The sequence below is a fragment of the Camelina sativa genome, chromosome 14 (assembly GCF_030686135.1).
Source record: "Camelina sativa cultivar CO46 ecotype springtype chromosome 14, ASM3068613v1".
Lineage (NCBI taxonomy): Eukaryota > Viridiplantae > Streptophyta > Magnoliopsida > Brassicales > Brassicaceae > Camelina > Camelina sativa.
Window position 1 is genome coordinate 18,344,138 of NC_141893.1, and position 13,672 is coordinate 18,357,809.

The window sequence follows — 13,672 nt, forward strand, 5'->3', positions numbered from 1 at the left end:
GCCTTTACCTGCACCACAAGCACAAATTGAGATGCATGAGTATTTAATAAACACTCATTGATACAATCCTCCCATCTAATGGGCAATACACACAAGCAGCTGAGATACCAATGTCCAAAACAATCAACAATCAAGTCATACAAACCAGGGAACAAGCATCGTCTTTGCTGGAAGGGAGGTGTCGACCAACACTGGCTATTGGTGTCAACCGACACTACCCTACAGTGTCGATCAATGCTGCTCCATGGTGTCGACTGACACCCTCCTTGTGTTGATCGACACTGACTCCACAGACACGATCTGCTCGAAGCCGAGAGTCGAATCTCGCTTCTCATCACCTCCAATCCGTCCAAAACTCAATCCCAAAGCCATGTGAATCCGTAGGAAACCTATAGCAACCATAACAAGCAAGAAAACACCACAAACAACACCAAAAAGCAAGACAAAAGATATCTCAGGCTTAGATCAGTTATGGTCATGCACTCACCTCTTTTGCAGGAAGATTCTGACCCAAAATGACATATTCAACACCTTAAGAAGCTTCTCCTTCGTTCCTAGCTCTAGATCTCCACTCCATAGGAACAGATTTCTCAAAAACAGTCAAGAAATATCACAAACTCTCCAAAAACCTCAAGAATACTTTTCTCCTCTTTCTCTCTCTCTCAAGCGGCGAAAAACAACTTCTCCCACGACTTAGATCAAAGTTTAGTTTAAATAACCTGGTTATAGGGTTTCCCTTAAACCAAACCAACCCAAATTGACAATTAACTCGAACCAGAAATTGCTGGTGTCGACCGACACCATCCTTGGTGTCGATCGACACCCATCCCCAAAAATCAAAGTTTGGTTCGCGGATGTTAAAACACCTGAAGCATACACCCACCTAGAAATATATTGTTGAACATTGTGTAGGTTCTCTTTCCAAAGAGCATCATTGATATTTTGTTGCAGAAGAGGTCTAGATTCTGAATTAATGTTTGTTGCAAACTTATCCATTGGACCAAGTGTCCTTTGCATCTTTCTTGATCCCATTTCTTCAAGTTCAATTACATCATCCATATCTCCACTGCCATGAACATTAACTGTCTGCCGCAGCTCATCATCTAGAGTTACCTTCTTCTTCTTCTTCTTTGCTTCCTTGAATGGAATGTAGTGGTCTAAAACGGTTGTTTAGGTTGTTGATTCATTGTTCTATGACTTGGTTTATGTTATTGGTCTTGTTGGATAGATGTTATTGATTTATTCGTTTTGGTTATTTAATCCATTGGTTTATTATGTTTGGTTATTTCCGTTGTTTGTTTTAAATGTGGTTAGATTGTTAGTGAAAATAAAATCATTAGTTTAATAATATATTTAAAAAAACGAGTCGTATCGTTTCAGATATAAAGAAGAAAAAGGTGATAAAAACAAGAAGAAAGCCAAGAAAGCAGAAAAGAAAAACAATACTTATATTCATCCATCAGAATGAACCCCATCCTTCATCCCCTCTAGAGTTAACTAATAAAACATATATGTAAGACTAAATTTAAACCAAATATTGAATTAAAACAAAAATCATAAATAAACAAAAAATGTCAAAATCTGTTTGTCGTCGTTGACGTCAATAGACGTCCCCATCTTTTATTTATTAACCCTCTCTCTCTTTAATAGTTTTAATTTTTGATTGAGAAATTCTATAAAGTACCTATGTTTATTTAACTTTTTAAGAAAGCTATGATGCTAAAATGAAGGTTTAAAACCATTTGTTTTGTTCGACGAGTAATATGCAAATATATTTGTTTTTGATGCAGAAAAACACAGTAGTTAGTAATTAAGAACTTATATTATATCTATTAATTTTGAGCATTTTGTTTTTTTTTCCTTGTCAGTGCAAACATGTATGTCTAAGCCAAAAATATGTGAATTTCGAAGAAAATAATAAGAAAAAAAAAAACCAATCTAGAATAAAATAACACTAATGTACTTTTGTAAACATGTGATTCCATAAAACAAAATGAAAAATAATCTAGCTTTAATATTTTGTGCTACAAAAATAATTTTGAAAAAAAGTAAAAAAGTAATATAACAGAGCATTACAATGAACCACCATAACTTTTTTCATATTCCTACAAAATAAAATTTTCAAATTAATAAAAAAATGAGAGCTGACTCAAATAGAAATAGTAAAAATGAAATGTTTACCTTGAACACTTGTGAGATAAATGGATGCAAGTAGTAATGCTCAAGAATGAGTAGGAAGATTTCTTTTTGTTTCTTTTAAAGAATTTTTGGAACTTGAGTTACCTCTTTTTTTGTATGTTTGGGTTTCAAAAGAGTATCTTCTTGAAAAAAAAAGTTACTTTATCAACCTTATGTTTTTTATCACTAATAAGTGGATGACCAGTTACATTAATTTAAAAAAAAATGTTCAACTAAAAATGGACAGTGTATAGTATACTAATTCAAAAAAAATATATAGCAATATACATCTTAAAATGTAGAAAAACTATAATCATAATATATTGTATAAAAAATGAGCAGATAATTTTTTGATAATAACTAGCTAAAGTGTTACAACAAATAAAAGAATAAAAAGAGAGATAGGAAACCAAAAAATAAAGCAAAGTTTAAAAAATAATAAAAATATATATATGAGATGTGTTTAGTTTGGTGAGAGAGTAATATGTAAGTTTGAAGGAGAAAAATATAGGTGTGTTTGTCATTAAAGTGGGAGAAATTAGGTGTGGATGAAAATATATTTTCTCGATGCTTTTTTTGGGTAAGATCTAGTTATAATTACTCAATTTCAGCAAGCATAAACCGGAATTGTCTACTTCGTAATTGAATTCAATGCTTTCGTTAAGTGGGTTCCAATTTCTTTTTAGTTTTATGTCAATCATAATTTTATTTGTTTGTAACGACTTTTTTCCATTTTCGCAGTCGCTTTTAGAGAGGATGAAGAACTAATTCTGAAGAAGTTTTATTCTGCAGTAATAAGGTTTGTTTCGAAACTCTTATATGAGAATTAGTTAATTTGGCCATTAACTTTTAGTATTTTTGGGTGAAAATAAGTTACAAAACCTTTCTAGATTACATTTGATAAAAAGGAAAAGAACATGAAAGTTTTATTATTGATGAAATTTTGCCAGAAAGCAAGAAAAACTTAAAAAACTAAAACTTAAAAAAAACAAATAGGTAGATGGATTGTGATCCGGAACATTTTATTCTTCTAATAAACTTCTAGCCAAACATGCTTCATTGTATGAGTTGAAAATCACACCATTGTATGTTCTCAAATCTTCGTTACTTGTTGGTCCCTTGAGATACATGAAGAGGAGTTTCAAATATATATCATAATCAATCTTACTTGAAACATATGTTGTCCTTTGAATCTTGATGGTTCTTTGCCTTCTTTGGAATTTTTTTCTTTGAGATTCCAGTAATAAAACCCAGGAATATCTTCGAAAGTGAGTTATCTTGCATATGAACATTTATCATTCAGATCAAACCAAGCGGAAAGGAGTGGATGTTTATTTTTTGTTGTTGTTTTGGCTGGTAGCCATACCGAGAGTTTTATGTGATAATAAGAAGAGTGGTTATCTGCTATGAAATGTGTTTGATGAGTAGCTCTACGACAATGTATGTATTTATACTATTCTAATTAGGATTTCTTTGGTTAACCTTTAGAAGGTTTAGGTTATTAACTAAATCATATCTTGATATTTACGGTAGTAATGTACCATAAATTATGCTATATTTAAGTGCACCAAACAATGTGATTCTGCAATTCAAAATATATACAATACTCATAAACTTTGCAGATTTTCTATTATTTGATAAGATGTCTTTTTATAAGTTTATCATGTCAGTAATTTGTTCAGTTATGGTAAACTTTTTGTTGGTTTGTGTAAATTACTGGTATTATAATTTTAATTTACAACCCTTAACTGTTTTTTATAAAATGTATTTTTAAATTTTAATTATGTTTAATATGCACTAATACTATATCTTCCTTAATGTGATTGTGGATGGACTCCTTCAACCTTAACAAACTTTGGGATTCCATTCATACCCTTGTTAGCCTCTCGGATCAGTCCTGCTTTGGTTAATTTCTCCTGCTTAATCATGACAACATCAATGGAATCAAGACAAAGCCTTTTCGTAGTGGAGGAATGATCTGGTGGAGAGAAAATATCTTCAATAAGTGATCGCTTAGAGGATGGAGTAGAAGTTCTTGTTGGATTTTGACTATAGGTAATCATTAGGGATCCCTGATACAATATAACATTAGTCGAGTTAGCTAAATTTATTTTTCGGACATGAATGAATAAGGGATGATTAAGTTTAACACATGGTGATAGTTTACCTGGTCATTTGAATCATCTGGAATATCTTCTTCTTTTTCATTTGTATCATTTAATAGCACCCTAGAAACTTTATAGGTATCCAATCAATTATAGAGATTTTCAGGACCAACACATATCATATAATGGTATGTTTTACCCACCAACTGCTTAATAGATTCAGGCGAAGCTTCAGGATCATCAATCTGTAAATTTAAGTAGTTATTTTAATAGTTAGTTATGTAGATTTGATAAAATATTAACTTGTTACATTGAAGTCTAGATTAGAATTTAACCTCATCTCATGACCCATCAAGAAGATTACTTGCAGGACAACCAACTATCGAAAAGCATCAATTTCATCTGACCAGTCTGATCCATCACATTAACATGTAGCTTGTACCTTTAAACGCAGTGAACCATTTGGTAGTTATAAACTGACAATATAATTGTAAACAGATTGTCCTCACACACAAGTTTGATATACTTACCTCGCTTGAACATTAGTAACTATTCCTTTGCATGAATCACAATAAAATTGAGGTTTTGTTGAAGTAGTTACCACCAGAATCACCTTTTTATTGCACTTCCTACATGCAATGTAATACCAAGTCCAGTATGTATCTATTGCATATATTGTGCAAAAGACCTTGACCCTCCCAACCTGAAATTTTTAAAAATGCATTTTCTTTACTTATACTTGCTATGATTGAGTCTGTCCTTTGAATTATAACTGATTTTAATCTTTTTAGTATATAATCTTATTACCTTAATCATCTCAAAGACCACTTCGATGGTTTTTTTGGGAAATTGAAGAGGAAAATTCAGGACCTGTAGCCAACTGCAATTCTAGCTTAGGTTTGTTCTCAATGACTTATAGAGCAAGACCATCGTTAGGCAACCTATACAGAACAATTTCATTATAAGTATAAACCATGCTAGTTTAAATAGACAAGTCTAATTTTAATCAACGTCGTAAATATACTTGTTCCTATACTCCACAATTTTGGGGTAGTCTGGACTGATGACAACTTGCCAGGAATTAAAAGATTTTGCTATGCTTCAGATATCTGCAAAATAGATTTAACAATCCACGTTTACTATGCTGGTAGTTACTATAAAGTAATTCTTGTATATGAGTTTGAGATCTTGTTTACCATTGTATGTCTTGACTTTTGCAAATCTTATCAAACATATTACTATCTCACCATCTGCATTTTCACAGGCGTCAAAAAACTGCTCCACAAAAGATCCCCAAAGAATACACGGTAGCCTTTCATCCCTATGACAATTAGAAAATGTATGTGATGATAGTAATATAGATTTAATAAATAATACACACAGTTAGTTGGAATAATAATATAAAAGTTTGTAGCTTACAGCTCATCTCTTAGTTGAAAATAGTCAGAGACAGGTAGTGGTCATCAGATAGTGGATCAATCCTTGTGATAATGGTTTGAGCTAGGAAATTCATTTTGTAACAGTGCCTTGTTGGTCTAAATTGACCTTCAGCATAAACCAATCCAAAATGTTGAATGGGTTTCTCCATTCCCATGGAACCATATGCTTTTCGAAACGATTCATACAATCGTTCTTAACAGAAGCATGAATTTTTTAACGTTGGAAGAATGTATAGGTATGAGTTGGTTAGAGACGATTTTATATTAGAAAGTTTGTTGGGTAAAAAATTGCAGTTAAACTTACTTGTACATCAGCGAGGACCATGTCAAAGGTCTCTCCAAAAGTGGTGGTGTAAATTTTCCAAGCGTGAAGTGCTCGGACTTGCACTCTCCAGGATGTCTTGTAGGGCTTGACATCATTGAGGAAAGAAAGTGCTTGCGCCATTCGGTAATATAAAAAAAGACTCGAGTTTTGATATTGAGAGTAGGTAATTGGTTGATGTGATGAGATTAGAATGAGGGTAGAGTATATGTATGTATATTTAAGTTGATAACATTAGGTATCCTAATGATTGGGTGGTGTGAATCTTGGAGTGAAAGTATTTTGAAGATTTTTTGGTATCAAATTTATGTTCGATGTTTATTTTCGTTTTTTTGGTAAGTTTACTATAGCAAATATGTTAATTGGATGCTGATATAAGGTGACTGGAGAATTATTAATCCTAATTTCAATGATTTGCATGATGTGATTTGGGCAGATATTAACATTTAAACGTATGCCATAATTTCCGTTCATTATGGATACTTTTTTGGCTGTATTCCTCAAATAGTAAAAACCATTATATTTTGTCTGTTTTGCAGTATTTATCAATAGTAATGTAGTGACCCTCACTAAGGGTAAAAAACCCAAAAATAAAATTTTGGAGAAAAGACCCAGAAAAGACTTAGAAAGAAGGAGAAGAGAAAATAAAGAAGAACGACCGAAAGAAGTCCGAAGAAAAATCAACTAGTCGGAGAATGGCCAATGGTTAATGTCCAAGAGGCTAAACCAAAAAGAAGTCCTAAAAAGTAAGAAGAAGAAGAATGGCCAAGTCCAAAAATCAAAATAAGCCAAGGTACGATCGAGACTTCATGTTCCGATCAAAAGCCAGCTTTTCCACACGGAGACGGTATGGACAGGACGTATGAGGGACGAAGATGGTACGGACAGGACGTACGTGAGACGAAGATGGTACGGACAGAATAGACGCGGGGCATATGTAGTACGGACGCAAGACGGATGCGGTACGTACGCAGTGCCGCTGATCCGATCAAACAGCGATCTGGAAATTCTTGGCGTTTGTCTGCGGATGAGAGAGAGATTCTCTCTCTTGATTCAACCAATCAAAATTCATGCAGCTTAAGGGAACAATTTGCCAAGTGTCCAAAACAAAGAGGGAGACATGAAATATTTCATTTCTATCGCTTGTTAAATCGCTGGCAGAGACACAGAACATGCATGTTGCATGTGTGAACAAAGAAGGGACAAAGAAGATTTCTCTTTTTGGATTGACCAATAGAAATTCATGCAAAACCATAGAAGAAGAATAATTGGGCCACAAGCAATAATCTTTGCCATTTGTCACAAGGAATGCCAAGTGTTGGAAGAAAATCGCCATTTGTTGAAGAGGAGTGACACTTGTTCGGCGAGGGCAACACACAGGCGACATGCAACACATGCAGCACCAAGTGTCGCAAATTCTTTGTCATTTGTCCAACGATTTCAAGGGAGAGGAGGAGGCTTGCTCGGCTATAAATATGACTTCTCCTACTCTCATTTGCGACATTCTCTGCTCAAAGAAAGAAACCACAAAAATTCTCTAAGTATTGTTCTCTCAATAGGAAGATGTCGGAGCTCTGGACGTAAAGGGGATGCTGTTTGGACGCCGAGGAGACGCTGTTGAACGCCGAGGGGACGCTGTCTAGACGTGAAGGGAGCGCTGTCTGATCCATGGTGCTGTGAAGTCTGACCGTCAATCCTCTGCTGAATCACTGTGAGTGTGTGGTAGTTTTGCTTGGGGTGTTGCATGAACTCTAGGGTTCATGTACGTACCTATTGCTTTCTGCATTTAGATTAGGATTCATGATAGAATCAGTTAAATATGTTGCATGATTAAATTGGTAGGATTCATGCTAGATTCTTGTTTAAATCACATAGAATTTATGCAAGGAATCACCATGCGTGTTGAGAATTGAAGAGAACTGAACCCCATGTTTACATGATGAAATTAGGTTTACTTGATGCATTTTTAGCAATTTGGCTTGCTTAAAATTTGGACCATAGAATTGCATGCATGATTAATTTGGTAGATTTTAATTGCAGTATTTTTTTGCATAAAAATCGGATAGGATGGTTGCATGCATGTAGAACAATCTAAGTTGCTTGAATTTTTATTATTGTTGCTTGTTGATTGTTGCTTGAATTCTTGCTTGATTTTCTTGCTTATTTTGCTTGATTTTTCTTGCTTAATTGCTTGTCTTGTAGTAGTAAATTCTTAGCGTTTTGCTAACCCTTTGAATTGTAGTACTAGCGTTTTACTAGTCTCTCGAATTTATATTTCTCTTGAGTCTAGCTAGAATAGAGTGGTCGATCTTCTGTTCCAAGCGTAGAAAAGAATGTCTCGTGAGATTTCTCCTTATGGATACTCGCACAAAGGGACAAGTCAGCGTCTAGCTCACTACTAGACTGACGCTGCATGACGATGTGGCTTTATGATGGCTCATTCTGGTTACCTTTGTGGTTTCAGCATGGGAAGTGGTAAGGAACAGAACAGATTATCGAGGGCCCATAGGTAAAAGAGTCTAGAGTAGTCGAGTTATCCTCGTTTTATTCTAGTCGTCTTTGTTTGTCATGTAGGTTGAAGTGTCTAGGTTTATCGAGTCCAGTCTTGATTGATCTAACCTTCTTTGCTTGCTTGTTTGTTTATTTGCTTTCACTATGTTTCTGCTTGCGTAACTTTGATGCTTTGTTTGTTTCCTTGCTTGTTGGGGTACTCGGGGTGGGGAAAATAGAATGCATGTCTAGGAAAGGGGTACCTAGCTCACTGAGTAATCTTAGATTACTCATGATAAATATTTGTCTTGAAGGAAGCCTAGGATGATTCTAGAGCTGGAGCAAATATTAGGGTGCCGGATAGGGATTTTTATGTAAAACCCTATATTTTCCGACTATGTATTCTTTGAAAGTATCCGACTATTTATATATATATTGCTTTGGAAACTTATTTTCAATGTAATAATTTACTATAAGTAATATAATCGGTTTTTGGGGGAATATGACAAGTTGTACATGATACTTGGCCTTGTCCGGGCCAACGCAACGCGCCAGGCGACGCGAGGGTTGCAAAGCCTAAGCGAAACCTCGGCCGCGGGCGGAGTCACGTCCAGGGAGGACTGGTTGGGAAGCTGCAGCTTCTGTCCCTTGGCCGGACCATCCAGGGTGCATTTCCCATCGTAGCGTCTCGTGGCTGTCCTTGTCCTTGTTCGGGCCTAGGACGGTTTGGCGGCGTTACAAGTAAGGCCCAACACGTATACTAAAATATTTAACAATAGTAAGGCCCATTTTGAAATCAATATACATTTCGCTGGATAAGTTGTCGAATTATCGGGTGGGTAACTGGATAAACACGCGGACCCTACACCTAAAATCTAATTTTTGACTTTTTTTTTTCCTTCTTGATTTCAATTAAGTGTCTCCTTTCTTAATAATTTAGTGGCAATTTGATTAATTAGATCAGTAATTTTACTTCTCTTTTTTTTTTGTCAACCATTGGGCCACAACTGGCCGGCCCATTAGCCAAATTCCTACGTTGGTAGGAGGCGGAACTCGATTCTTGGTGTGATGGTGCCTTCTACAAATGGACTTACCTCCTCCCACTGCACTAAGGTCACTTCACACTTCTCTTTTAATTATAAGAAGATGTTTGGAAATTTGACCATTGTTAGAAAGTGGCTTTGATTTTATGTCACATTTGACTGAGGTTTTTATGTCATAATTGACAAATATTTCATTACAATAAATTATTCAACTATGTAATTAACTTAATTAACTACAAATTTTTTGACTAATTCTTATTTTGGAAATAAACTATATGAGTCAAGATTTTATCATGAATAAAAAGATAAATTATGTTTACATATATATATATCTTATTATCTAAATATATATCCTTTTGTACAAAATAAATATATAATATAAATGTAGAATAGTATTTACTGATATTATATATTTAAAACTAATAATTTCAAATACTGATAATTATGATAGAACTTTGACTAATAGAGTTTATTCCAAAAACAGGACAATAAGTTGTCAAGAAAATAGTGGATTACATATTTGACTAAGTTCTTGTAATTAAATATTTTTCAATTATGACATATACTCTCAGTCAAATATGACATAAACTCTAAGTCAGTTTACAATAATGGTCGAATTTCCAAATATTAATTTGATAAAGTTTTGACTAATTTTTATGCATTTAATATTTAATACCATCTTTTATTTATATAATGTCAGTCTTCCACTCAGAAAAAAAAACATATTCTTTAGCTAACGAAAAGAAAAGAAAAATAAAATTAAGTTTACAGTTCGTCCTCTTTTAGTGATTAAACCTTTTGTTTATATTTTTGTCTCCAACATTAGTTCGAGAAAAACCAAAGGAAACCAAAATTTTAACATGAAAAAGATAGAAAATTATGCAGACCGCATGGTTACATTCTACAGACGCAAACAAAAGATCTACACTAAGCTTAGTAAGTTGTCCCTTCTTTGTGGTGTTGATGTTGGATTTCTTGTGTACTCCAACAGTGGAATCACATACACATTCGGCAGCCCGTCCTTCAAAGTCGTTGCAAAGCGGTTTCTCAACTGTGAGGGCTCTTCGTCAACCTCACTGCCGCAACAACCAAACATAGATGTTCAGCATCAAAAGAAGATGGAAGAACTCTACAAACTCTACAACAATATCTTACAGAAGGCTAATGCGGAGAAACATAAAGGGATGGTCATGGCAAAGGCTGAGGCGGAGGCACTGCCAGTGGAGAAGAACCCTTGGTGGAGAGTCGATCCACCAACGGTTAAGGATAAGGAAGTTCTAAAGCAGTTGATGGAGAAGTATGAAGATCTCTATGAGAAACTATGTGGCGAGGTTGTTGCAAAGAACCAAATAGAAAATGCACCGTAGATTTTATTTAGTGGATTATCTGTTTCATTCAAGATCCCGGCCCTAAATGTTACTCTCTCCATTTCAAATTTGTTGTCATTCTATGCTTAGTTTTTTGTTTCAACTTAGTGTTTGTTTTGTTTTTAATTTTACATTGTTATTTTTAATCGAGAATTCTTTTATTTGTCTCTTATTAAATGAATTAAATATTAAATCATTTGAAATTCTAATAGTCAAATAAGACAAAACATAACATTTATCTATTTTTTTAACTTGTGAGAAATAATCTAAAATGATAACTAATTTGAAGATATCTTAATGCTTTATAAAACCTATTGTTCCTACAAAAATTATTTATGTAGAATTTATTGAGTGATAGTGTCTTTCAGATTTGTTGATGTGTTTCATCAAATATTATATCATAAAGCCAAACTAAACCACAAAAAAAGCAATGCCAAGAATGCAAAGAATTGATCAAAAACATTCTACCAGAATGATAATCATAGAATGGTTTTGATCAATTCTTTGCATTCTTGGCATTGATTTTTGTGGTTTCTTGTGGCTTTATGATAGAATACTTGACGAAACACATCAATAAATCTGAAAGACACTATCACTCAATGCTCTCTTCCACATAAGTAATTTTGTCGGAACAAGAGATTTTATAGAGCATTGAGATTTCTTTAAATTAGTTATCATTTTAGATTATTTCTCACAAGTTTTAAAAATGGCTAAATGTTATGTTTTTTCTTATTTGACTATTAGAATTTCAAACTATTTAATATTTTATTCATTTAATAAGGGGTAAATGAAATAATTGTCGACTAAAAATAACAATGTAAAATTGAAAACAAAAACGACAACCAAGTTGAAACAAAAACTAAACATAGAATGACAACAATTTTTGAAATCGAAAGAGTGACATTTAGGATCGGACTCTTGAATGAAACAGATGATCCACTAAATAAAATCTACGGTGCATTTTCTATTTGGTTCTTTGCAACAACCTCGTCACATAGTTTCTCATAGAGATCTTCATACTTCGCTAACAACTGCTTTAGGACTTCCTTATCCTTAACCGTTGTTGGATCGACTCTCCACCACGCGTCCTTCTCCACTAGCAGTGCCTCCGCCTCAGCCTTTGCCATGGCCATCCCTTTCTGTTTCTCCGCATCAACCTTCTCTAAAATATTGTTGTAGACTTTGCAGAGTTCTTCCATCTTTTCTTTGTTTTGAACATCTATGTTCGATTGTTGCAGCAGTGAGGTTGACGAAGAGCCCTCACCGTTGAGAAACCGCTTTGCAACAACTTCAAAGGATGGGCTGCCGAATGTGTATGGGATTCCACTGTTGGAATACACAAGAAACCCAACAGCAGCACCACAGAGAAGGGACAGCTCACTGAGCTTAGTGTAGATCTTTTGTTTTCTTCTGTAGAATGTAATCGTGCGGTCTACATAATTTTCTATCTTTTTCATGTTAATTTTTTGGTTTCCATTGGTTTTTCTCGAACTCATGTTGGAGACAAAAATAAAACAAAGGGTTTAATTACTAAAAGATGAAGAACTGTAAACTTAATTTTCTTTTTCTTTTTTTTTTCGTTAACTAAAGAATATGTTTTTTTTAGTGGAAGACTGACATTATATAAATAAATGATGGTATTAAATATTAAATGCATAAAAATTAGTCAAAACTTTATCAAATTAATATTTGGAAATTCGACCATTATTGTAAACTGACTCTGAGTTTATGTCATATTTGACTGAGAGTTTATGTCATAATTGAAAAATAATTAATTACAAGAACTTAGTCAAATATATAATCCACTATTTTCTTGACAACTTATTGTCCTGTTTTTGGAATAAACTCTATTAGTCAAAGTTCTATCATAATTATCAGTATTTGAAATTATTAGTTTTAAATATATAATATCAGTAAATACTATTCTACATTTATATTATATATTTATTTTGTACAAAAGGATATATATTTAGATAATTAGATATATATATATATATATGTAAAAATAATTTATCTATTTATTCATGATAAAATCTTGACTCATATAGTTTATTTCCAAAATAAGAATTAGTCAAAAATTTTGTAGTTAATTAAGTTAAATACATAGTTGAATAATTTATTGTAATGAAATATTTGTCAGTTATAACATTTATTTTTTATATACCATTATTGAAATATTGAAATGGGAGAGCTTGTTAAGGTTAGTTGGATATGGATGGCCTCACAGGCCTAGTGAAAGGACGTGAGGCCCATTAAGAAATGTGGGCTCATAGACTGGAAGTGAACATGGAACCCACTAAGAAGTGGCGGTCGGGGCGTTAAACTATTATACACAATAATAAATGAAAAAACCACGATAGTTTATGATGCACTACATTGACGTTATGCATGATCTAAAAATAAAGTCATCTTTCAAATGACAAATCATAGTAAAGATATTCTCATAAATATTATTGTGTGTTTTAAAATATTTTATATATGTTATACATTCATATATATTGTTATTATATTTGAAAATAAATATTTTATAAATTATAATTGGAAAAAGCAAAACACAATTGAAAAAAAAACGTGATTTATCTAGAATAGCATAAAAATACAAGAATGTAAACAAGAATTAGAATAATGTAGTTGAATTACCTGTAACTCATTTGTTGAAAAAGATTCATGGGCATGCGTCATGTGGACTTGAAATGTGGATCCTTCGAGAATCTGATGATGACTAGTT

General features: G+C 33.4%; 2 protein-coding genes and 1 pseudogene across 2 annotated transcripts; 1 reads left to right on the top strand and 2 right to left on the bottom strand.

The window, feature by feature from the left end:
- Positions 1–231: 231 nt before the first annotated feature.
- Positions 232–6,167, bottom strand: LOC147928375 (replication protein A 70 kDa DNA-binding subunit B-like; annotated as a pseudogene).
- Positions 2,767–11,150, top strand: LOC104742052 (uncharacterized). The gene is made up of 5 exons (XM_019235557.2): positions 2,767–2,842; positions 2,920–2,977; positions 6,584–9,275; positions 9,558–9,647; positions 10,569–11,150. Exons 4-5 carry the CDS (start codon positions 9,619–9,621, stop codon positions 10,942–10,944), a joined length of 405 nt encoding a protein of 134 aa, XP_019091102.2. The 5' UTR covers positions 2,767–2,842; positions 2,920–2,977; positions 6,584–9,275; positions 9,558–9,618; the 3' UTR covers positions 10,945–11,150.
- Positions 11,151–11,749: 599 nt separating this feature from the next.
- On the bottom strand, positions 11,750–12,651 carry LOC104743802 (agamous-like MADS-box protein AGL61). The gene has a single exon (XM_010464845.2). The coding sequence runs from the start codon at positions 12,438–12,440 to the stop codon at positions 11,895–11,897; it is 546 nt and encodes a 181-aa protein (XP_010463147.2). The 5' UTR covers positions 12,441–12,651; the 3' UTR covers positions 11,750–11,894.
- Positions 12,652–13,672: the final 1,021 nt, after the last annotated feature.

Coding starts and splice junctions, on each gene's coding strand:
- LOC104742052 (XM_019235557.2), top strand. CDS start 9,619: ATGGACTTACCTCCTCCCACTGCACTAAG. Junction 9,648..10,568: donor CCTCCTCCCACTGCACTAAG/GTCACTTCACAC, acceptor GTACTCCAACAG/TGGAATCACATACACATTCG.
- LOC104743802 (XM_010464845.2), bottom strand. CDS start 12,440: ATGAGTTCGAGAAAAACCAATGGAAACCAAAAAATTAACATGAAAAAG.